Raw genomic sequence first — 27721 nt, 5'->3', positions numbered from 1 at the left:
GTATACCTAGCAGTTTTTCTCTTCTGGTATCACGAAAACTGATTTAGTCAAATTATACGAAGCACTTTAAACTGCTACTCTTCGTCTTGTACAAACTATAGGTATATGTAAAGCGCAGAAGAATGTAAATGTACTATTGTTGTTTTATTTTTAATTTTGAATTATAATATATCATAACATATCTATCTCATTTTACTTACTCATATTTGTTTAACTAGAGGAGGTAAAAATAAAAGAAAATAGTATGTTAACAAACATTTAATTTGTTTTATTCTTTAGCAATATATTATTTGTATTAACTATAATTTAACTATACTAGTAGTTCTAGTGTCTGTAACTTATACATGATGCTGGAATTAATGTAAACACAGACAGCTACCTACAACTCACTTAAACTCTATATCTATTTAAGCTAATACAGGAATCTAAACGAGTAATTACTAAAACAATTTTGTTTTTCTGTTTTATTGCACAATAAACCAACTTAAAACTACCAATTTACATTTCATACTCATATTAAATAAATGTCCTAAGAAATGCTTCCATCCAATGCATTACAGTCTAATTTACTAGAACTATAATAATAAATTTTCTGAAACTATCACTACAAGAAAATACTATAGGAACATTATCATAACAATATAATTACAAATTTATTATATAATGAAATATTTTATAGTACAATATAATACAAGCGTCGCAAGATATCGATATCAAACGGCTACATATAATCGTCCTATATTTAATCGTCCGATCGCGACACGTGTACCCGAGCTCGTTACCACTGCCACTCCACTGTTTTACCGTTTCACTTTACAATTCATAACCTCCGTCGTAAACTCAGAACACCTTTCCGATGCGAAACGCCTTTTATTTCGCCATAGTACATCATATGAACAGTTTTCCGCGCACGGGGAGATCTTGGGGAGATTTTTACATGCTGTTTTATTACTAAGTAGGGCTATGTGGTGGATGAGGGGTGTGCGGTGGATGCGGAGTCAGCGGGGCAGGGTGCGGGCTCGCGTCGCGCAACGAGTCGGGTGAAGACCCTGGCGAGGCTCGCCGCGGCGGGTACGGGGAGAACCGATGCTGTGCAAGCGCTGCACTGCCCGCTGGCAGGCCGCCGGGGTACACGGGCCGCGGAAGCTGCAGCCCTGACCCTGACGCCGCTAAGTGTTGCTGAGCCAACAACTGCGGCGCTAAACACGCCCATTGACCCCAAAGAGCCGCCGCCGGAACACCATAAAGAGGATAGGCTGCTCGCAGAAACAGCTGAGAACGAGCGGCGAGAATCGCCTTCTCTTCTAATGTCAAATTATTGTTATGCTGGTCCAGATCGAATGGGCGTAGCGGTGAACGTAAGTAATGCTGTTCTGCTAGCATGGACTCCATAGTTTCCCTGGAACAGTAGATAAAGTGTTTCTTAAAATTATTTTCATTGATATATTAGATATATAAAAATGATTGAATGATCTAAGTATGTATCTACCTATGATTAGCAGCGCTGAAACGCGGGTCATCGGGGTAGATCGATGTTCTTTCGTGCTCCCCCGTGACATAGAATCTCAAGAAACAAACAAATTCAAAATAAAACATATGTATTATATAAACGACATACAGACATAAAACCATAGCAATAAAATAACGAAAGCGAACAACTAATGGCCGCAGCGAAGCGAGTGTTCCTAGTGAAATCATTGAATCATGAATTACACGGTTGCAAACGTTACGTTGCTGACTGATATTAGTCCCACCCAGTATCAAGTAAGCAATAATAAATATAGAGACATTGAGAATGCGAGATATCAATCAAAACGGGCCAGGCTGTTTGTTTCTGAGAGCGTATCGAATATGCGGTTAGAAACAAACTGAATTCTGTCATACATGTAATGATGAATAATAAATATGCAGTAAAGATAAATACAAGCACAAACAACTGTAACTTTCTTTGATTTATGTTCAGTAATTGTAAAAAGTTTTATTTAATATAAATTTCCTTCAATAACTTCCATTTCATACCAGTATCTTTTTTATTAACTCAAGGTAATTCTTTAATGTTACCAAAGGAATAAAAACAATGTGAGAATATCTACCTTTCAAATTCTGTGAGACGTGAAGAGTCCCGGAATCCCTTAGCGAATGGATTACTGTCGATTTTCAGCTTCGTGATCTGAAACAAAACAACAAACGATATCAATGAAACAAGCACATTTGTTTATTATTCACATTTTAGATAAAAAATAATGTGGAATACTTTCTTAATTTATTTATTATGGAAGAATAAGCAAGAATAAAGTTTAAAAGAAAAAAAAAAATTCGCTACCTAAGTAAAACAAAGTACCTACTTAAGTATATCTTTATATTTCTCATAAATATACACGTTATTTTATGATGCTTACTATTTCTTGTGAACTATTTGTTTATACTACATAATCACAATAATAAGTAAACATTCTCTTAGCTTAAATATTCCTCATTTGACAAACCTACATTTTAAAATATTTATATTCTTAATATATTTTAATAACAGGCAGTTTAGTGCCTTGATACTTATGAACGGAGAGGCCATAGTACCACCCGTTGTGCGGGGTGTACCAGCTAATAAGGTTAACTTATTGACAGCATTTTATGTTCGTTTATCATACGAGATAACTGCCGCAGGTATTGCGCGATTGTATTGCCATCAAAAACAGTATAAACTACTCTTTATCACTGTATTTTAATCGTAAAGCCTAATACTTTTTTATCGTACCAAAACCTGTTTACATCTTAGTATAAGTTATACAATATACTTATTTATGAATGATTGGATTTAAAATATTCAGCTTTTTAGCAAGGTATGTAATTGAATAAGTCGATGCACTCATTAAGCAAATATTTGATTTAAGTGTTGGGCCGAGGTGTCAAAATTGTGTTTGGCAGAGCAGAGGCAGTGTCGATGAAAAATCGCCCCCTCACTGAGTGCCAGTGCTCCCGCTGGGGCTCCACACAATTTGTAAATAATATTTACGACAAAACCTTCCACGGAAACCAGTCATCATTTACTAACACAGTTTGCCTAATATCCCAGCGAACTAAAGTGATATTTATACAATTTTCGGTACGAATGGCATTTTTATTAATATAAAGGTGTGGTTAAAAAGGTGTTTAAATTAGTTTCTCAATAAACAAGTCATCAGGTCGATCAGCATAACGCGTCAGTCTTTTAGCAAGTCTAGCGTCGACGGTAATTACCTGGCGACGGAGCTGATCTGCCTGACACTCCTACGCTGCAGAACTTAATTGCACATTATTTGACAAGTTCGCACTAAATAACTATTTTAGAACGACGAACTCGGCAGCCGTCGATAATGAATGAGAAACTAGACAGGCGTATACCGTGTCTATTTCTTTTATAAATAGGTTAAATTGTTTTTGAGTAATTTAAGGAAGGCGTATAATGAGGATATTGAAGTCAAATTGGAAAGAAAGTCCGGTTATATCTCACGGAATTATTTCCCGAAATTCCACTGTCACAATTAACATCTTTAGTTTCGTGTATTCTTTTATTAACTTCTTAATTTTTGGTAAGAAGATTTATATGTCTGTTTGATGTGGTTGGTCAAAGATGCGTTAATCTAAGAAAGTTCTTGATAAATGCTCGAAGTCGTATTGTCTTGGATCAAAAGGACGTACCTCATAAACAATACAAATTATTGACCAGCTTGTGACATGTCTTCGGTTTGCGGTGAGTAATTTTACATGCGTCGTGTCATTCTCAAACTAATGATTTCAAAAATAGACACGAGGAAACTGAACAAAAAACATGTGCTCGTGGATGGTACATTTAACATAACTTTTAAAAATATGGTAATATTGTGACAAACAGTATGAACTGTGTGGTATGAATGAACGCATTGTTATTCGTGGATCATGAATAGCGTTTGAATGCGTGAGATACATTCAGGTGGTGTTACCCATCCAGTTGAACACCAACTGGATGGGTGACCGCAGCGCGTTCAACGGGCGGTGTCGAGGGTCAGCTCATGTCAGGCAGCTACTTACGTTTGCACACCCACCTGGGGAACGCCATTGACTACAATGGCCGCTCTCTCGCGCCTGCGCCTGACGTAATGAGTGCGCTTACAATACTAGTAGTAGCTGACAATATCGACATTAACTCTTTATACATAATGTATGCTCTTTACCGCCTGTAATTGTTTTCAATGAATCTCATTTGTTTCATACTCTACAATTGTCATGAATAAATAGGTACTCTAAAGTATTCCTAATAAAGTATGACAGTAAAGATATATTAATATTGAAAAGCTTTAAATGAAAATGTGATGTTAAAAGGAAGAAAAGACCAATAATTCTGACGTTTATTAGATTTAGTACAAACATAAGAACGAAGCGTGTCAAAACAACCTAATTTAAGTATCAACAAACGTTCGCCTTGGGCGGCAGGCGCTCCCGTTCACTGACAACATTAAAGGCGCCATAATGACATTATTCCCGGGCGGGAAACAAAAAATATCACAAAAAGGCGTCAAGGAATGAGATGAGCGTCTCGCCGCCCGCGCCCCGCTCACAAACGACGCTCTAATTATTAGGGTGGTGATGTATTGTTTATGGAAGTACACTCACTGCTGCTGCGATTCCATCTATTATGAACAAAAAATGCCCACACATGTTTGGCATATGCAGATAATTTTATATAAATGTATTATAGGCATTACTAAATCATTACAAGACTTCGAATTTATGGATTGTCGAAAATGTATTAATGTTTAGTTTGAACACTAAGTTTATTACTTGCATCTTAGTACTTTGTACAAGGGGTATCGGATACCGTAGCCTAGATATTAAATTATGACGTTCATTTACGAAGTGACTGCCTCTAAATTTTATTCCAAATTAGAAACTATACTGCGATAAGTATGTAGCTTTCAAACCTTTGAGGAATAATGAGGAAAACGAAATGTGGCTTAGGTGTCATGTAAACACGACAGGGACATTCCGAGGAATAAATAAATGTCAGTTTAGTGCGCTCCCTCTCTCAGAGTTCCTATTGATTGATGCAGTGCTCCGACGAGCGACGTGTCGGCTGTTTGCTACTGTTTCTGATCTCTAACAGTTATATTCAGCTATTAAATACATCTGGTGCAGTTTAAATATACTTAACTAATTAATGTTACATACTAATATCACAGCAAGAATTATTATTTTTACAGAAATAAAAAGCTGTCGATATAAATAAGTCTTTTACTATGACCTCACATTTGCACCCAGCATAACATCAACGTTTTTCAATTTACGGATTATAAATGGCTGAGTTACAAATAACTAAGCAATATATAATTACTACTCTATAGTAATAGAGCGTAACGTATCTCTTCGATAATTAACGTAAGCATTTACTCAAGGATTTTGGGAAGTGTTTCATTTTACCGGGACATTTTGACAATTTATAAACCTGTTTTTGATAGCGCGTTAATTGTCGAACAGCACATAACCTCAATCTTTGCCTGTTTACTGCGCGCCGAGATTGTGTAAGGACAGTAGTTATTAACGGCAACAGAGGCATAAAATAAAAAATAACAAATGTGCAAAACCGGAACAGGTATTTCTTAATAATTTTATATAAATTTATATAAAACGATAAGAAGGAAAAGGTCTAATACATCAACATAATGAAAAACAGGCGAAACTATTGAACGGATACTGGCAATCCGTTAGAATTAAATTTATTAAAATAAGCATGCTTAGAAAATATTTTGATAAAAATAAATACAAACTAAAGCAAAGCTGCCCACTATTTGGCTACGTAACCCTAGAAAGGGAAAAAGGAATTTTCAGTAAACTTATATTATTCCTACCTAAACCTAACAATCCTAACAAAGTAATGTTATTACTAGTAGCAGCTAATAAGTATTGTTCAGAAAATTAAAAAAAATATGATTAGCACAAGATAAGGAATATAAAAGAGTTGAAATAAGCTTTCCACTGCAACAGTTACCTATCGGATTTTGAAATTAACCTCAGCTTTAAGTTACTAGTACTTTTCGGTTAAAATATTGCTCCTGTGCTCTAGATATTTTGTATCAGAGACGACAGAGGCTCTCTCAGCGAAACGACCTACAGCTGTGAATCGTAACGATGCTTTCCAGAAATCGGATGCTTTATTGTCAATAATTCGCGAGTACTCGATGTAATGAACGCTGCATGTGGCCAGCAACGCATCCATACGAGGTTATCGAAATTGCCAGATAGGGAATTCATCACATCAAGAAATACATGATGATGATATACAAGTCCCAAAATAATTTCTTGAGTTTGAAGGATATAGTCCCAATATTCAGAGGCGATTTTACGATTTGCTGTAATAAAGTAGTAGGTACCTATATACTAGTTTATGTTCTAAGATTTACTTATTACATTTTCTCTGCTTACATCCTTGTGTCCTCACATATAAAGTAAAAGAAACGTTATAAGAATAAAAATAACCGTAAAGTTTGGAAAATTTAATGTTGTATCTAACCATTGATTATATATAGGTATATTTTTAAAATATAATATAGTTCATACACCATCATCTTGCTCTAGAAGGTCAAGTAAGCGCAAGCTTTCGCTGATCGACCCAAAGGATATTACAAAAGAGACCATGTGTAGGTTGTAAAGGTCCTCGGCAACCTCTGTTACTACCTTTATAAGTAATCGGCACATCCACATCTCAGCTGTGTGTTTTTTCTATGTATTTGGTTGTCGCGACATTTGTCTGATGCATTTCGAAGTGTAGCAGCTATTGAAGCCTCTCGAAGGAATTCCTGTTCAGTCGCGACACAAGTTCACGAATTGGACCAACAGTTAGTATGAGGTCTATTTTACACTCGTGGCCGTAGTTTTGACTGTACACACGAAAAATTAACGAGTAGGCAATCTGCCACATTTCCAAAATAAGTTATCACAGCATTAACTTTTAAAAATAAAATTGGTAACGGTATGGAAATGATGATTTATCTTGACACGGTTGATTGACAACACGAAAGTGACAAAAAGTTGGAATATAACTGAAATTCTCCATAGACCATATAAGTAGTTCATAAAATCTCTTTTTTACCATGGAGTACGGAAATCTACACCGATCGTTTTGAAAAATAGACGGCATGATGTTTTTTGTGTGCAAATTACACAGCTTAAGCTTAAATGATTCATTTCTCTTAAAATTAATTAAGGATCTTCCATACAAGAAGTGTTTAGTTTTTCTGTTGAGACTGGATGCGCAGACGCAATAAATTCAGGCGGCCGCACACGACGGCTCTGCATGACGTCACACCTCGTGTGATCGATGGCGTGAGAGAGCAGGAAAAGTTATCGAATTCAGTAGGAGTGACCAAGATATAAAATCAATAAATAATTTATTTTAAATTATTTAAAATACACTTTTTAGCAAGTACGTTGACTTCTTGAATTTTTGAATTATGATGCTTAGTGTTATCGCCACATTTCTTTACTGAGAAATTAGTGGATAGGATGATAAAATATTTTAAGGCGCAGGTGTTCTGATTGCCCTGATATATCTAAACGAGCATAACACATGTTATTATCTAAACAGAATAATACACAAATTAGCATCATTCTCATGGCGTATGTGCCAGTTGCATCCTCCCTGGGGAGGAGCCCAGGGTCCACTGATAACTAGAACCGCGATTGGGGGGAGGTATATCGGGTATGTTATCAATATAAGATGCTACCGTCGGGTATCCTTGACATTTTTAACAAGCGAACCTGCTTAAATGCATTTTGCTAAGGCTTATGTCCTGCAGCGAACGAAATAGTCTGCAAAGAACTTAAAATAAATACTAAATTTCCTTTAATATATATATATTCCTATTTAGACCATGAAGGTACTTGTGCAATCAGTTTTTAGCGGACGCAGAGTTTAGAAAGTGAAGAGAACGCGCTACGATGAGAGAGAGAATGTGCGTATGATAAATAAATATATATATATATAAATAAATATATACGGGACAAATAACATAGATTGAGTTAGCCTCGAAGTAAGTTCGAGACTTGTGTTACGAGATACTAACTCAACGATAGGTACTATATTTTATAATAAATACATATATAGAAACACCCAAGACCCAGGCCAATCAGAAAAAGTTCAATGATATAATATATAGTTTAGCTGTTATGACAATTTGGAATTGATGTGGCACGTTCATATGAAATAAGTAAATGTTTCGATATCTTAGCTACAACAAAGTTGGATAAAAGTTAAATTTTTCCATCAAACAATATTTTCCAATTTGTAATGAAACACTTGAGATTGAGTGCTGAATAGAGTTTCTCATTTCTCGACCATTTTTATTTCTCGGAGCACGAGAATTCCCGACAACTGTTTCCCGGGAATTCTCGGGTTGTCGAGAAATATGGATTTTTTTTAAATGTGTGGGATTTAACAATAAAACTACGCTTTTTACGCAATATTAAACACAACATTTATTAATCAAAAACATTAACTATAGAAAACTTTAATCAAGCGAACAAAATAAACTCTAGTGAGATCTTTTAATCATTAGGTCTACAAACAATTAGGATTACCTAAGTAGTCTTTTTCTTTGGAAATAAAAATAGGTAAAAAAACTTTTTAAGTTAAACGGTTTTATGTTAAACATACATTGCAATGTTTAATATAAATGTACTAAAAACCAAAAAATAATAAAATAGATACAGTCGTGGGAATTATAAACATATGCATTGACTAGACTAAAATAAAACCGTGGGGCACGGACCTCCAGGAGATCATCAAGGAGATCTCCATCATGCAGCAGTGCGACAGCCCCTACGTGGTAGGGGTAGGTAGTACAGTATTACCCCACGGTTTTATTTTAGTCTAGTCTATGCATATGTTTATAATTCCCACAACTGTATCTATTTTATTATTTTTTGGTTTTTAGTACATTTATATTAAACATTGCAATGTATGTTTAACATAAAACCGTTTAACTTAAAAAGTTTTTTTACCTATTTTTATTTTCTAGTTTTTAGTTTTTTTGTTTTTGTAACGAATAAACTCAAAAACTACTGGACCGATTTGAATAAAATTTGGCACAGGGATAGACTTAACCTTCAGGAGTAACATAGGCTACATTTTATCCCACTGCTTAGATTTTAATTTTGAATAGTAAATTGTATTCTACTTGTTGAGACCTTTCATTTGATACCCATGTTGATGGGATTGATAAAACCTAAGTTATCCGCCATTTTGTAGAGGCCGCCATCTTGGATTTCAATTTTTTATAGTATATTGTATTCTGCTTGTTGAGCCCTTTCATTTGATACCCATATTGATGGGATTAATGAAACCTAAATTATCCGCCATTTTGTAACGGCGGCCATCTTGAATTTATAATGATAATGAATAAACATAATTATATTGTCACCAAAATCCAAAGTGTATACAAAATTTCAGATTAATCGGTTGACAGGAAGAGGGTGAAATTTGAATTACTAAATTTGACCCAAGAATAAATAAAACAAACGGGGTGAGCTAAATAAAACCGTTTAAAAACAAATAAAATATCTTCTAAAAACAATGTCATCCATTATGGCACCATAACAAAACTTAGTTAGTACCTAACATTACTAAATAATACACAACAGTACTAAATAATTTACTTTAGTCTCTGTCTGTACATACTACAAACTTTTCTTTTCAATTAGGTATAAAAAATAACAATCAGACTAACTTAACAATTACGAGTAAGGTACCTACCTTAATTTAGTCTTTGTATGAATCAACCATTAAATATTTGTTATAAATGGACAGTCTTATCAGTAAACATCAGTCAGAACCTAATTAATAATCCTATTCTAATCATGTCAATACAATAAAAACTTAGATCTTTACATACTAAATAATTTACTTTAGTCTGTGTACCACAAACTTTTTAATTATGTAACATAAAAGGATAATTTTTCAATTAGGTATTAAAATAATCAGACTAGCTTAATAGTGTACCTTAGTTAAGTCCTTGCAATAAATATGCCCACTAACTTGTCTATTTACTAAGGAAATAAGCCTTTAAAAACAAAAGAGCATTTATAGCATCATCTGACAATCGGTTTCGTATTTTTGTCACAAAGTTTCCAGACAAGGAGAAAACCCGTTCGTTTTCTGTCGACGTAGGCTTTGCTGTTATAACAGCTTTATACAAAATTTCAAGATTTGGTGTTCTTTTGCCAGTGGATTCATATAACTGAAACTCTTTTTTAATCAAGCTTTTCGTAAAAACATTTTCAATATTATTCGTAGTGTCTGTGGCTGCCTTTTCAATAGCTTGTTTTAGTTTCAGCTCAAAGGATGTGGCTTGCTCGAGTTGCTCGTTTTCTGATATCTGTATTAGAGTGTTATCTTCATCTTCGTATAAATTAGAGTTGCTAGGAAATAATCTATTGTACAATTCTTCTGTAAATCGTATCAAACGGGGAGTGGGGCGGGGGCGCTGTCGGTCGCTTACGCACCGCGCGGTAGAGTCGTGTGCACGTGCAAGCGCGTTATTAAGTTTTTAATTATTATTACTGAATTTCTCGATTTCTCGACTTCTCGACCACTGTTTTCTCGTCTCGAATAAGGCAAAATTTCCCGGGAATTCTCGGTTCGAGAATTCTCGCAGAGAAACCCTAGTGCTGAATAATGAAATAATAATTTCAACAAACATAAAAGGATCGAAGATCGCATAAGAATGAATCGATCGCCGGAGAAAAAGAAGCGTGGCTGGCGGGAAGCGGGGCTTCGTGACACCTGACCGCAGCCATTTTGGCCCGTGAAATATGTTTATTTGTCATGGGCGCCTTTTGTTATTGAAATTGTGTTTGCCTTTACTCCTTCATTATATTGTTCGATTATACTCGTATAGAACTCGTTTGTAGATGCTCAATGCGAGAATAGCTTTGGAGATTTTAGAATATTGATTGTTGATACTGAGAAATGAGGAATAAATTTCAATTAAGCGGCTATTCCACGTTTATGCTTCGGTTAAGGCTGCCTAAACATGACAACAAGGGCTTTTATTTCAGTGATTATCTTCTAGAGCCTCGTATTGCTTAGTCTAATACAGATTAAGTCTACGGCACGAGCGTGACATACAAAATCCTTGATAGTTAACTATTTCCAAGATTAGAATTTTATTAACTGAGCTTAAGAGTAACAACTACCTATTTAGAATTGCTATTTACAGATTGTGACAACAAAAAAAAACTTATAAACCATTAAAATGTTTATACCTACTAGTTTTTGTGATGGAATAAATTCAGAAATTGTGTTGTTACATCTCGGCAATATTGCCATCCGAATTTCTTTTGCTTCAAAGCATAATGTGAACAATCCGATCGATCACAACAAATTCACAAGTCATCGAGTTTTAAAAAATATGTATTGTGTGTTCAAAAATCAAACGTTTACAAACATTGTCACCTCGCTGCGAGTCGAATTCCAGACAAAGGATTGTAGGGAAACGGCTTAAACGACAATAGTGTGGTGGGTGTAAATGTTAAATATTGAAGCAGGTCGACCACGGCCCACGGCGCTTTCCCTGAAACTACCCCGCAGCGCACGCGGCGACGCTCAGTCTCATACCGCGACACGCACACAAAAAACACAATTCACGTTTTTTGTACGAGGTTTTATCTCGTTTTATATCAACCTTTCATATGATAAAGCACCAATAATGATGTTTCATTTTGAATCGATTTCACAAACGTGGGCCACGTTACACAAAAAAATATTGGTGACACTTTTTTGTTTTAATGCGGTCGTTATTTTAGTGCTCTGCTAGTGTGAATTTGACTGTTGGAAAACTTGTTTTTAAGGCATAAATAAGCGCGTTAAGTAGCTACATTTTTTAGCTGCAACTCCGAGTTATGCGGGTATATTTTTTAAAGTCACATCGATCTTGGTTGCTGGGCAGGTGCAAACATGTTAAGTGTATTCTTATTGTTGTTAGGGATTGGGTTATCAGTGACACTATCTATGCTGTTCGATAAATGTTTTAGCTGTCAGAGATGTGACGTCAGCCAAATCGGGACAGCGACTGCGCTCGCGCTGCCTGACGCTTGTTGCGATCGAACCACTGATACCACGATCTTTACTTTGTGAAGTAGTTGCCTTATTTATGTTAAATTAAATGTTTTTAAAATTTTATATAAATGTATCTGTAGATACAACATACATATTTAATATAATACTAGTTGATCATTATTATCTTTATTACTGATTATTGGCGATAAAACACTTATTTCTATAATGATACACAGTCATATGATAACGTAGGCGTAACTACATGGTATGCGTAATTGATGACTATCGCTAGGTGTTGGCAGTAAATCTGGAAATGCGTTAGAATCAATGGAAATCAATAACCGTCGGCCCTGGGGAGTCGTTTGTAGCCGGCTGCGGAGGTGGAGCCTCCACACAACTAACTATTGATAGTTGATATTCCACATCGTCAATATTTATATACAGATAACCAACGACCCACGTGATGCGAGCATTATTCGCGGCCTATCTCAACAATTTGTCAGTGATGTATTGCGATTCAATGTTGGCCGGTGACAGCTATTCGCACTCAACGCGTCTCCAATGATTTTATAGCCACCAATTTAGATTTAATGCCATTCTAAATAACGCAGACAATACATGGCATGCCGACACTGATAATAAAGGCAATAGTCTCAAATGAACTAATTAACAAACAAATTAAGATTTATGTACCGCGTTGTCGATATTAAAGTAAGCTTCTTTTATAAATCTCAAAACGTCCTAATTATTTTACTACGCGGGGACGAGACAAAACGAGAAAGTTGGAGACGCCCAAACGCTCTTGTGACAGGGAATTAATTGTGCGTGGCGACACATGCAGCAGCATGCGGACATGAAACGAGCGGGATAACTAGCGAAGCAATCAGAGGAAAGCTATGTTTTAATTAGCCCTTTCAGACTTTCATCTTAAATTAACAATCGCCAGTCGCAAGGGTTTGTGGCGATTGCGTCCTCTCTGGGAAGAAACCTAGGATTTACCTCTCGCATGCGTACTTACATACGGCCGCCTTCACTATTTGTCCACCGTTCCTTTTAAGTAAGTAGTCTTTCATGTTTTAATTATGAGCTAAAACCAATGGAACGCAAATTACGTGGTAATAAATATTATATTAAACCTGTCCAGATTTTTAAGTAATTCATACTTTTAGCCGAATAGGAATTAAGCAATAATATTTTTTTGTATCTAGTGACATAAAATAGTAATAAAACCTCACCTGAAATAAAACATGATATGACGCCATTGAAATCCATACTAAATTAATATAAAAGAAATACCTAATATTATAAACAGAAAATATAAAATGTATTTTTTTAAATTATGCAGTCTTTACTTTGGAAACGCAGTACTGCTAATTCTGTACCTTTTATTGTATAAAACCACGAAAAAATCAGATGCTAATAGAGTCAACAATCTTCATACTTTATATTAACTTAATCTATTATGTTACTTAATATACTTATGATACTAAATGTAAATTGTGAAGACATTGGACATCTAGTCCATTTGCTTGTGTATTTTTAGCTCGGGTGAAAACTTTAGTCGTCACCGCCGTGTCCACGTCAACCGCGGTTGTCCGTCGCCAGCACCGTCCGCGTGTGGCCAACCGATAGACAAAAAATTATGTGCCACCTCCCTTTGTTCAGACTGGACATACCTTTCAGCGAGATGCAATTAGTGAGACCGTAATAGAACTACTCGATACTCATTCGACGCACGCTGTGATTTCAAACGTTTAGCTCTCTGATCTATTTCAGAAATCAAATGATAGAGCAATAGGACGAGGAATAAATTCATCACTGCGTTTAGTTATGTATTTATAAAACATACTTAACGGAATTATTATTCCGTTTACTGATTACCACCAGTTTGCGAAGTCACATTTACTTGTAGGACTTACCACTTTTATACTATTATATTACGCAGAATTTTATGTTATTCACAAAGAAAAAGCGTGGAAGTACTTACCAATTGGTTCTGATATGCTGTTACTGCGGTGAACACACATTCGGGGAATATGAAAGTCTTGAATTCCTCTTGCTCGAGGTCGGTGATGGGAGCATTCAGTGCACCCTCCCGTCGTAGTACCAAGTGTATGCGTGGCTGGTATTTGTGCATTGAGTTTAGCACCAACTGTTAAAGAAACATTACATTTATAATACATATATAAAATTTGATTCATATATATACTCGTACATACTTTACCATAATAATATTTATAACTATGCGAAAGTCTGTCTTTTTGCTAAATCGACGGATTGTTTTTGTTCAAGAATTATACGAAAATGGTTGATACTGTTTTCTAGAAATTCACACGGGAGCAAAGCCTGGACTAAACTTTTTTACCTTTGCAATGAAACCAGAGAACTTTTCCTCTTGGTCTGTAAAGAGAAAAGAAAGGTTACCGTAGAAAGTTTAAATTTGGATGTTCTGTTTAGAACTGACCTGCCCATTCTTGTCCATCTCGTTGTTGGTGAGCTTGACCTTCTCGAAGGAGACGACCTGCTTGCGCAGCTGGTCCCCGGAGAAGGGCGAGTCGGGGTGGGGGTAGAGGCGCGCGGGCGCGGGCGGGTCCGCCTTGCCCGCCACCAGCCACGAGGAGCGGTGGTACGCGTAGCGGTACCGCTTGCCGTCCACCGGCACCACGTCCAGCAGCACGGCGTAGCGCGCCTCCGCGCGGCACCCCGCGAACGATACGCGCACAGTCGGGAACATTCGCCTATAGGAAAGAAATACGTTTTATTTTGATATCGTTTGGATCAGTTAGTGGCCAGATGACCTATATCTTCATGATCAACCTGGCGTCAGTCGTAGGAGCATTACAATCCTGGATTGCTCAAGTAAGGTTTTACAGCAACTCCCATTTGAACTCTACGACCATTATAGGGGAGAACTTTACCCATATCAGATCATGGTTAGGTCTTACACATCGATTATTAAATGGATGTGCAGATTTCCTCACGACGTGATGACTTATGAACATAATACTTCACGATTATATTTCTATGAGTTGTCATTTCAAGTTCCTATATCTTTTGGTCATAAGTTCCGCATAAGTATCTACGTGCTTTATCCTTATACGCACGCGACTGTATTTTTGTTTAATTAAAGTTTTAAATGAGTAAGACATTTTAAATTTAGAACTCAGAATTATAGAAATAAAAAAAAAATGTTTTTACCTCAATACAATTAATATTGAATGAAAAAAAAATGAGTTTTTTGTTTTTAGCAGTAAGTACCAACCAGTAAACTGACGAGCTTGCATCAAAAGAATGTTAAAAGTGAAAGAAACGAAAAAATACAGGGGTCATTACAAATGGAATGAATGCCTATTCCTCCGGGAAGGAGGCGTTATATGTATATTTAACTTATTTGTATTTAGCATAACATATTTTGTATTATGCACACTCGTTTTATCGACTTCCTTGTCCATTGTTTTGTTTAAGCGTATATTTTCACATTAACGCAATTATTCGACAATTAGTTGCTTGGACGCCAATTATCGCTTGCTATAAAACCAGCACAAATTGTGTGCCGCTCATTATGATTATTGCAAATAATTTAAAATTTAGTTTACTATCAGATAAGAAGATTTGTACTTATATTGAATAATAAGTAATTCTAAATAAATATGTTTATAGCTCAATGAAGTCTTCGAATCTTAAAATTGGCAAAAAATCAAGAGATAAAGACGTGTATAATGTGGGTGTGTGTGACGTGTATAAAGGCAAGCTTTGACTTACTAGCTCTACAGAGTTATAGTATGAGCATTTACAATTTAACAAAATCTCAGTATCAATCAGTCTTGGTCTTGGTCTTAAGTATCAAGCGGCTTTTTTAAATATGAACTTTGAGGAGGTACAGAAAAGTTCTATCATTTCAGTTTAAATCATTAACTACGTTTTTGATAATTTTAAACTTAATAATGTTTAAAAGGTATATGTGTAAAGCTCAAGATGTTGCAAGCTCAAGTAAATCCAGTTCATATTTCACAAATGGCGACCTCGCATCCCTTTTTGAACCGACCCTACTTAAGAGAGTCATCCTTATATTTACGCTCCCCTAAGCAAAGACATTGTCAGAAATAATATACCTACATAGAAGAAAAAAATTTAGAATAAATAAGCAATAAAACATAGTCATACTAAAACGGTAAAGTTGAAAACGCAGCGACTATGCCTTTTGACTTGAGAAGAAAATATAAAGTAAGTCGTAAGCACTTTCAAAGGATTTTCGCTCTTAAATCTTTGGTTCCATTCCCCTCCTTAACGTACACATTATTTAATGTCTCCCGTTGGAGAAAGATGAATGGGTAGACATTTTTGTAAAGGTGTATGTTTTTGTTTACAGAGTGAAATTGCTTGTGGTTGGACGACATAATGGCTCTTATTACGCTCTATGTACCTGTGGTTTCCTGTTTGTCATTCTAGTTCTGTCAAGGGGAGCGCATCCATGTATCAATTTCTTCATACATAAATTTAGCAACGAAATCCAGAACCGGAACCGAATGTTGAAATGGTTAGTATAAAAGCTAAAGCTGATCAATGATAAATAAACTCGTTGTGAGTAGAAACGAGTGTCACAAAAACCCGTGTCGGTAGCGGGCGCGTGAAACACTATCTTCTAATCGACATAAAATGTTAGTCATTGAGGCGGCGAGAACGGAAACAACAAATCTTGAAGTGTAAGCTGAGTCGCAGCTTCGTCTAGTGGCCTCTCACTTTTTGTCGGCGAAGACCGCTGCTACTAACGCGAAGGAGCGCGAGAGCTTTTCATAATTCGCCATCGTAGCTTGAGCAATGGAATGCGGCTTCTGACCCGCGAACTATCATAGAAACATTCATAACAAATGATGGACGACCACCCAAGATGTTTACCGTGATTGTGTAGATACTACTCTACAATATAATTTTGATTAGTTTGATTTATCTGAGAAATTTTATGCCTCGCTGTGCCATTATACGAGATGTTTAACAAAGCTGAGCTTCGTAATGTGCGTTCTAACGATTTTACAAGATCGAGGGAGGACAAAATAAGAATACCATTAATAAGATTTATACACGTTTAGCTGTGGTCGCGCGCGTCGATTTGTGAGGCGCTTCTTATAGCTTTCGCGATGCGATGGTGCGTGCGCGAGCGCACGGGCAATTGCGCGCATGCGTTAATGGCGACACTCGCCGCACTGCGCGATATATTACCACAATGATATATGACCACCGACGTCGTTCATCATTCTACCACCCAAAAGTTAGCGGAAAAGCGAGTGAGCAAGCAAAAAGGCTGGAGTGTAATAATATAAACCGCTTTAATGAGCAGATACCGAAGACAGAAATAAGGCGCGCCGTTTACAGCAGCTCGTTATTGTTATGACATTGTTAAAGTACACGTCTATAGTTAAAATCAAGACGTAAATTTTGCTTCTATGGTTCAAAATAGGTTGCTTGAGTCATAATAGGATTTAGTTTGCAACCTGTAGTCAGAGTGCACGAATCAAATATGTTGAATTGAAGACGTTTCTGTGCCGATTATTCTAACTTAGGTACATCGAATGCAAACGTTTGTATGAAAATTCAAAGTGTGATCAAAAGTAACAATTAGACGAGTTGCTGGGAGACAAGGGTAAAATTAGTAGGTTTGTGAGTTAAGCGAGCGCGAAGAGTTGCAATAGCGCGGCGCGAGCGCATGTCGTCTTAATTACAGTGCCGCGAGCCGAGGTGCGAACTCGTCAATCATTGTTTCCCGCTGCATCTCTCTTTAGATAAATTCATTTGACGCACCATTTGAAATAATTCGACTGCGCGCGAGTAATCACACAAACTGTTAGATTTGTATTATCTCTAGAGAGACTATGTAATCTTGTAACGTAAAAAATATATTTAAAATTAGACTTGGTCTAGGTTGTCTTAGTTGCTGCTATGTACAACACACTCGTAAGTACATAGCACCTCGAACATACCAGGAATTATCAACTCGTGCAAGTCCATGCACACCATTAGCGCAGTGTTATCACGTCGTGATTAGGCCCGTCGCGCAGCCAATACGCGCAACCCGCCTAATTATACAGGAAAGCGCTTTATTAATAGCAATTACTGAGCCGCCATGTTGCTGCGATTATAATTAACTCGATCCGTTGATTAGAGACAGATGGCAGATTACGGATTCCGACCCGACCATTAGCGCACTTTTGATGGATCTACGCTAAGTTTGAGATAGATCCCTTTCTTGTCTTGCTTTTTGAGATGTTCGCTCAGGTCTACAAAAATCAGTATATTACTTATACACTTGACATGTTTTTAAAAGTACTGGTAAACTTTTTATGCGTCGAGGCCTGCTTAGAATGCTTGTCTTAGGACATTTTCATAGTGTGTGTGCTTTTCTCTTTAAGTTGGTTCACAGTACAACGACAAGAATAGAAAATCTGGTCTTTTTCTACTCTACCCTAATATTATAGTTTTGGGAATCTGAGAAATGAAAACGACCCTAAAAGAACAGTTTTCCCAATAATTCATATGAGGTGAAAATACTACGAGTATAACATGTTCATCTGCATTCCTTATAAAATCAAGATTTTCTGCAATATTTAAATGTAGTCATTCAGTTGGAACATGTTCTCAGCCATCACAGCAAATTATCGCTAATAGTGAACTTCTAAATGATTTCTGCATAATGATAGTGGTAAAATTCCGGTGGCCAATGAATATTTCATTACGGGTAATAGAGCTAAATATACACAACCTTTAAGCCCCGGTCAAAATTCACGCAATGTTAATCAACAGCATTTATCTATTATAATAAGAACAGTTAGCAGTTTAAGAGATTAGAGATAAGATACGTATCTGTTAAAATCTGGTATAATTGAATAACCAGTCAAGTTCTACTATAAATTTCATGAAAACTATACATTTATGTTAATGTATTGTATAGCCTACACTAAGTTGTTATTTTTTTTTTCTACTATTGAAGTCTTCGGGTGTTCAAAGGAAAAAAAATTGTTTTTGTACTAGGTGATTCCCGTTTACATTTTGTGGTAATTATTGGTTGGTATACATATTTGTGGTTTTCAAACAACAGGAGCTTTTTGTGCCTGCACAATGAAATTAAACAAATCGGCCACTTTATGATTCAATAACAAAGTTAAAATTTAATTTGACATCTTGAATTCTTGACATCGTAAGAGATGATAATGCGCGCCAAGAAGCGATAAAAAGAAATGTCGGAAAGCGGACTCCTGGTCTATTGAGGCTATGGAGACTACAACTGGGAAAAAAAGCGAGTAAGAAGATTTAAGTAAATATTTGGAATTTTGGTGTAGTGCATCGATGAACTATCAGATTTTAGGTAGTTAATTTTACGGCGACATGTCACTCGTTTCCAGAATCGCGTTGCAGTTTCATGTTGTTGGTTGTCACGGTCGTCATCTCATGATGGATGCGAGCATCTTGACACGCATCATGCCGTCACGACTCGTCGCCTGCAGCATCCGATGTTTGAAACCCTAAACATCCTCTCCTATGTCACCTCAGTTCGGTATTCATTAATTAAGCTGTAATTTTAGTTGCCATACGTTAGGTAGGTAGGTATGATAGAAGATAAACTAATATTCATAGTATCAGAAATTTCAGCGGAAAAAAGTATAATACACGAATTGCGTTATTTCCGTGCCCCCCAGTATTATCATTCGAAACCATACATAGAGAAACACGGTCAGAGATATTATTACACACACCCGAAATCAGCAGGATAAAAGTAAAAAACCAAGTAATAAAGCGCGGGAATGTCTTGAACGACCTTAAGATGTAGTTAAATTTCGCCGAGGGCCTGAAGATGCGATTATGATGAAGAAGGGCGTATCCCCGGCGCTGACGTGTGAGTGACGCGATGACAAATGATCTTGTGTCAACCCATGTGATTATATGGATACCGAGGATGGAACATTTGTACTGAACAGATTTCATTATGCTCGCCTATCACTTTTTTGACTTTAGCTAATTAATTACAACGTCCATCTTAGCTTGTCCATTTATATCAACGGCATTATTATAATAATCTTTGAATTAAGATTTTTTATTAGTTAAACAAATACAATAAATTATGTGTCTTTTTTTTCAAGGTTTTCATTTTTTTTAAGATTGTAAATAGTGCATATGGCATTCTATTTGCAATGTTATGGTAACCTTATGCCATCCTTTAAAATTCTTTAAATGGTGCTTCACCTTGATCACACAGAAAATATTTATTTTTACTAAAGACAAAAAATCGTTTTCTTGAATTGATTTTAGGGTCGTGTTGTTTTATGTTTCAGTTCAAATTTAAAACCTTCTTTAATAACTAAGAAAGATTTGCACTGTTGAAATAAATCAGCAACATGTTTAAACGATAATGGTTTAAGTATGTTTCTAATTCGGTCTACCATTTGTACTTACATACATACCTATGTTGTTATCGTTACTTTTCTGAAACTATTCATGCATAAAGTACATTCCAGGAGATTGATGTGTATTAGAGTCACTTAATGAGGCGATGGGCGTGGTTGGGCGTCTGAAGCGCGTCGGGTGAAATATCGTCTTCCTGGGAGGTCCCGGATTCGATGCCGCGTCAAATTTTCGACACCCGCACGATTTTGTCAATCGTATTGATTAATATCTCTGTCAGACTAGCCGCGGTTAGATCGGAGATATAACTACTGCGCTGTGTGGTGCCGTCACGGGCGCTTTGGAGTTGCGAATGCCGGCAAAAACAAGTTTGGTATTTGCATAGTCAAATATTGTAAGTGTGGTTTAGGATCTCACATATGTAGCATAACAAGCATGTTAAATTTTTGCCAGCTTGATGTAAAATGTAAGAACTTACGCGTAGTTTTAACTTTATGGCGAATTTCAATATTTCAGCTAGTTAGCTGCATGATAGCATTTACAATATATATTTATATGTTCGTTTGCATTACAGTAGCCAAAATTTTTTTTCAAGTTTTTGCCTGTTGTTACCTTTCATATATAACATCCTACCCATTTATCAGTGGGAAGGTTTAACTAATTTAATTTATCTTCGCGTTGGTTAACAGAATTATTAATTATTTTATATGCAAGTACTTGGCCATTTCGTTATTAAACAGCTTACATAAAGAATAACGGTATCGATGTGACAAACACATTGTCACAAAAAGCGTTATTAAGTTGCATTTTTAAGTTCATACAACACATTGACGTGGAAACTTGTGTTCACACGAACAGAAAATTATAAGGTTGGACTACGGCGCGCGTAGCAAATAAAACATAGCTACAATGCACCGGCGGCCATTAGTGCACAGCAGATGTTGCGTGTAAGTATTTATTAGCGGCAACATAATTAGTGAATTTAAACAAATATAACTTAAGCGTACAATTTTAATTGCAGCCCGAGGTAATGACACACTCGGTACCTTTATGGAGTAGCGCGCGCGCCGGAAGCACCCGCTTTTTGTTCTAGCAAAGCTTACTAGTGACATTCAATGTTGCGATAGTAATCATTCCATGTCATGATTACAATATTGCTAAATAATAATGATGGATTCATTATTCAAGGATGATCTTGTCGGAAGGTAAGGTTAAGAGCATACAAAGAAATTAGAAAAATAATGAAAGGTAAACCCTACCCTATTCCTCCGGGAAAAAGGCGTGATTTTATGTATGTATCTATGAGAGGTAAAAATAACAAGGAGGAAAATTTATGAATGTAAATGAAGTAAAAGAAGTTTGCAGGAACCGTGGCCGTACCCATGCATATTAAACTATAAGATCTCATCAGTAGAGAATAATCAAGTGTAAAATTTTTTTTTACAACAAACGTCGTTAACATTCCTAAAAAATAATTAAGTTGTAATAAAACGCTATGATCGTCCAAAGGCCTTTCGTGTAGTAGCACTAGTAGCACTATACAGTGGAATGTTTCACTAGCTGATGGACGTCCACGATTTTAAGCCTAGGCAAAATTCATAAAAGGTCTTGTTGGTACTTCAGTACTTATACGAGTATTTACCTACCACCATTTAAATCATTGCTATTTCACTACTTTAGAAGCGAAATTCCATATTTTCATCTAATAATAAAAAAAACTGTTTTTATATTTTCATTTCATTATTTTCAAAGACCCATCGTCGACTACAAATTTTCAAAAATTGAATCTTGATATAATTTAGTAAAAAAATAGCCCAATCTTGTTGAAACCGGGCCGAATATTTGCAACTTCTTTATTTGATTGTACTTGAAATAGCAATATTAAAACTAAGTTATGAACAAACTGATGATAGAGTGGCCAAAAAAATTTAAACTTGCACTTAAAACGCCCTCAAAGAAAAAAATATTGAATCAATGGTCGCAAAAAGCTTCTTCAAAATACTTTTATTAACCATTTTTGGTATTCAATACCAATGACTAATTTCAGTACAAAATGGTTGAGTTTTATTTATTTAATTCCATGACATTGTTTACCGTCTCGAAGGCGGGGCAGCGAGCGGCATGCGCGCCGTCGCGCGAAATTCCTACATTTCTTTTGTTTCTTTTGTCCGCGTTTACTGTTCTAATGGTGTCACATTGTATGGAACGATGTCAGAAATCGTTCGCGCTGATCTTTTTGTCGGTTATTTTGGTCGTTCGCAAATTTCAACGCAATGATTACCTATTATATTGTAAATGTTTTGTTGCCGGAGTTTAGTCGAGGTGTTACTGTAAAAAATTATAAAAAGAACTTAAATTTTTCATTTGCGATTAAGTTAAGCTTTTGTAAATAAAGTCGTTGAATATTAAATAAAAAACGGATTATTTTAGTTTAGAACCTGAACATTGAACTAAATCTGGAAATGGTGACACATTAAATATAAATACCGCTATGACCCAACACTAAAAAAAAAGAAGAAAAAATTCAGCTCATCTGGAAATCTAGAATTTTTTTATTATCAACCGTTAGTATTCCGTGAAATATTCCTTGCAAATCCAGCGCTAATTCCTGTAAAGCCCCCAATTTGGAATCACGTACATGCGCTCGCCACAGCCACCTGTCTATTTAATACGTTGCTACATACACCTGTGTGTTTTCACGGAGCGGTGCGGAGTTTCGCAACTCGACACGGAATTTGGGAACTTTGGCGACAATATTGCGAAAACTTGGCGCTTGCATCGTGAGTACTTATGTTCTCATAAGTACTTGGTATATGTACGTCATTACATGAAGAACAAAAGGTTGTGTTTTAGTTTATTAGTATACTCATAATATTAATACTTTAAGGAATTGAAGTTTTTGAATTATAAATTTTAATTGCAATAAGCCCGCCCGCCCACATAGTTTTTAAAATCTCTAGAATTGTAATTTGTAAATTAAATTCCTAATTGTAAGTAAACCCTTTATTTCAGTAGCTACTTGTGAATAATGCAAGGACTAGTAGGTCTATAGTTAGATTGTTTTGGCTTCCATTATAAGGGAACTGCCGCGAACGGGAGGGTAAAACCAACATGCGTTTCGCAATCATGGTTTTACATTTACATACATAGTCATTTCCGATGTCCATTTAATATTAAATGAGTATTCAACATTTATAACATAATGTTTACTAATGTATTTAGAATTTTCTCTTCTTTCTCCTAGCTTTAGTTCCGGTTGCATCCTCATCACTCTGGAGACGAGCCCCGGGTATGCCTTTGACCCTGGATCCTGAATTGGGTGAGTCTTAAAGTCGATATAAACTTCAGCTAATTCATTACAAATTGAAATTTATAAGAATTGTCATACAAGTTAAACATACCTATTACAAAAATAGTTACACAAATTATTTATTAGAACTTTCTATCTTTTTATACATGAGTCAATACCGGGGTAAAACCGAGCCATACATATGTAATTCAATGTTACCTAGGTACTTGCGTCAACGTCTGGCCGGGGACGCGCCCTATGTCTGCGGCTGCTAATGTCGTCAGCTCTGGGGGAGGGTGGTAGTGGGGGGAGCACGTACCGACTGTTAAAACGCTACATGTCAACGGGGGCGGCAAGGCCCTGTCTCCAAGCTAAGGTCCTATTACTGAACTTGCAGTCTCACTCAAAACCGGCGAGTGATACTATTGTCGAACGACAGTTTGAGAAATCGCTTGATGTCAAATGATACTCGTAGAAGTTAAAATAAAAAGATTTTAATTGCATAAAAAATAATTATGTCTCATCGGGTTTGAGTGAATCGCTTTATACCAAAATAGCACCCCTGTAATCCCTACGTTGGAGCCCCTTTGATAATATCGTAACCTCCCAATAGTGAGAGGTTGGGTCAAACTATTTAAGGTTATTAGAACCTGAGATTAAGCATATCAAATGGAGTTTAATAAAGCTCTCGTTTGTATAAAATTAAAAAGTATATAGAAAGATAAAACTTAGTTAATGTCATTGTACACGACAATACAATGCCGTTGGTGTAGGAAAAAGCTATAATGGAACTTATATAAAAGTTAGTTTATACCAATATAAAAGTTTAAATATATAAGTTCAAAATATTTTACCATAAATACAAAAAAAAAATCCTTTTTTCATTGACATTTAAGTAAATTATGCTTCGTAGCAATTTTGTAAACGGTTGCTACGACGTAGCTTGTCAGAAAGTCGTAGCCGCGGTTGTAGCATTATTACTGTACTCTTAGATGTCAACGGTAGAGAATATAAGTTCTTCAAGACTTCGTGGCAGTCATCAAAGAGGGTTCGGATACCTAGCAAAAATAATTTGCTAGAACTTTTACTTGGTTTCAATAATTCTAATGTGACTCCTGGAGCAGACTTAAGTTCTCAGGCCGATCATTTTACAACTACACCTATCAAAGGAAGAAACCGCACACACAAAAAAAGGTTTTGTTAACCATTCCATAACAACGATACGCTTATATATAAAGCAAGTTAATATTAATTATGGTACTTAATAGTTCAAGGGTCACATATGGTCACGTCTATATCCTTTGCGGGGTAGACAGAGCCAACAGTCTTGAAAAGCCTGAATGGCCACGTTCAGCTATTTAGCTTAATGATAGAATTGAGATTCAAATAGTGACAGGTTGCTAACCCATTGCTAAAAAATAAACCCAAGTTTGTAAGCCTATCACTTAGTCGCCTTTTACGACATCCATGGGAATGAGATGGAGTGGCCCTATTTCTTTTCTTTTACTTTTGTTATAATTAACAATTAAGTTAATAAGTAAGCAATTGTTCTGATTATCATAATTATTCCGGTTCGTTATGATTACCGCGTATGCCAGTAAGAGGTTACCGGATGTCAACAGCGCAGGCGGAGGGCCAAGTACGTAATAAACATTTTCCGCGTACTTACTTCCATAAATTAGTTCCCGCGAAGGCGCGGTATAAATACCCGCGAAATGCCGGCCACTCGCTCATTACTTACCAATAGTTTTACTTGCTAACTTCCTGCACGTTCTATAAAGATCGGGCGCTCAAAAATAAAAATCTCTATCTACTTCCATGTATCAATAATACATTTCACCCCTTTAACAAAACCAACGATACCAAACAATAGCTAAACGGTGTCGCATGTAGTCAAAACAGTCATCATTATAATAAGCACCTTCCTACTGTCAGACAACAGCCAACACGTCTTGGTGAAAATCCCAAATTACACCTTACAAAGTTTCCCAGACGTTTACCGAAAAAAAGTTGGTTGATAATCACCTATCATTACCCGGAGGCGTCGGCTAACGCGCACAAAGGGTGCTGGTACCGGAAGAAAAAGACGAAAATTAAAAGTTTCCACCAAACAAAACAACAGCTGTCATATTAAACCGTCAAAGTAAAGATTACAAATGAAATATTCACGGTGAAAGCGGGGTTCAGTCCGTGGTTATGTAAATAAGTGGCTACGAAAATGTACATAATTAGTTTACACGTTTTCTCCGCCACCCCTAAGCGGCATATTGCCGCCGGGGTGCGAGGGGCGAAGAGATTAGCTCGCGATACACCAGAATACCTAGTGATTAAATATGTAAACTCTTTTCAACCAACTCAGATTGAAAATAACTATTTGATCCAGAAAAGATGTTTTTTTTTATTATTTTTAAACGTTCGTCGTTTCCGGAAACCGGTCATCAAAATACAATAAATTAATTAAGAGTTCATTATAATTCTTTAAAATGTACCTACCTAAATATGTAAAGTTATAAGAATTGTCGTAAATTATAATTTTTAAATGCAGCTTTGCCTTAGGTCTCGCTACTCTAGAAGACGGATAGTCTTGTTGCAGTTCTAAGACAAAGGCTACACTAGCTGCTAAGGGTACGCTTACTATGAATCACACTAATGTATTATTCGCTATACTTGTATACTCACAACATATGTTCTCTTCACATAACCTAGATAATAGGCGATAGGGTTGTACGTTTTAATTATGGACATCGTAAGTCCTACTTATAGGTATGTATGACATACTCGTCTCATTAATTTACTTTCCCTTGACAGGCCAGTCAGTATAATTTATAACGCATTTTTATTGTACTTATTTTAACTTTTTATAAGCATATATCTACGTCTTGCGATTTAAGATATAATGGTGCACGTGAACACGTGACATTTTCTGTGGCTTTATTCTAATGAAAGGGCTTGACGTATCGTTTGAGGATCGACTGACAGTTAATCTCTTAATAAGGTAGAAAACAAAGTGAATTTGTGATGTGGTGGGTGAGAGTGACAGGGTGCAGGTGGTGTCACCGTGGCGAAGTCGCCCGCCTCCCGCGGGGGTGCAGAGCCTTTCTCCTTAATTCTTTTGTCGTTTTCAGCTCCGTCAAATATCGCGCTTCCCGTTTGCATATATTTTCACTGGTACCGCCCGCTGGCTCCCCAGCGACGCCCGACGCCGTCTCTCACGAATGAAATTAGTGTCGGCAGCGTGACACCAACTGAATTTAAGCTTAATAAGATATTTATAAAGAAATTTCCGATTCAGCGGCAAAGTTCAAATTTTGACTCCGACTCTGCAAAGAGTTCGGTGGCGTTTTCAATTTAAACTTTGAACAAGTTAAATAATGTGCGAGCTCAGGCTCGATTCATTTAAGGTTTTAGTGAAATTAGCTTTTGAATTCGAATGACAGTGAAATCCACAGTATTACTTTGTACAATTTCGGCTTCGTTAATCCAAGTTCTTTAGGGGAATTTCATAACACAGGCCGGCTAACAGAAATGACTTTTGTTGAACTTAATAATGGTGGTGAATTTACAATAAAAAATGACTTAACGCTCTGAATGCTATAAATATCACAAGAAAATATGTATGAACTAGACCGTTGCATGGGTCTGTACCTACCTACTATGTCAATCGGTCGAAGAAAGCAGCTCGTGATATACGAAGGTCGGCGAGGCGGAGAGTGAGTGGCAATGGTCCGCGCGGCTTGTGTGCATTTCGCGCGTTGGCCTACCTCGCGCCTAATGTCACACATAAATCAGAGGTAACGCACCCCCTCACCTCGCGCCGCACCCACCCGTCGCCGATAAAATTCCAAATTGTTTTCTCGCCCCCGGCGGGCGCCACCCCCGGTTCGCTCTTAAACGCCGTTTCAAGTTGCACTTGTGAATCGCACTTTTTACTGTTCTTGAAATTGGCGTTGCGAATTGCTTTTCGACTTTGCCTGGTG

General features: G+C 36.5%; 1 protein-coding gene across 1 annotated transcript in view; it reads right to left on the bottom strand.

Annotated features, from left to right (window-relative positions):
• Nucleotides 1-516: 516 nt before the first annotated feature.
• LOC106143582 (T-box transcription factor TBX20) overlaps nt 517-27721 on the bottom strand; it is a 36257-nt gene continuing 9052 nt past the window's right edge. The window contains exons 3-6 of the mRNA XM_060945075.1: nt 14529-14802; nt 14052-14216; nt 2094-2170; nt 517-1399 (exon numbers count right to left, since the gene is read on the bottom strand). Coding sequence (XP_060801058.1) covers nt 952-1399; nt 2094-2170; nt 14052-14216; nt 14529-14802 — 964 coding nt within the window. The 3' untranslated portion in view covers nt 517-951. The remainder of the gene's footprint in view (nt 1400-2093; nt 2171-14051; nt 14217-14528; nt 14803-27721) is intronic.

The sequence above is a fragment of the Amyelois transitella genome, chromosome 2, assembly GCF_032362555.1.
Source record: "Amyelois transitella isolate CPQ chromosome 2, ilAmyTran1.1, whole genome shotgun sequence".
Classification (NCBI taxonomy): Eukaryota; Metazoa; Arthropoda; class Insecta; order Lepidoptera; family Pyralidae; genus Amyelois; species Amyelois transitella.
This window is presented reverse-complemented; position numbering and strand designations above follow the sequence as displayed.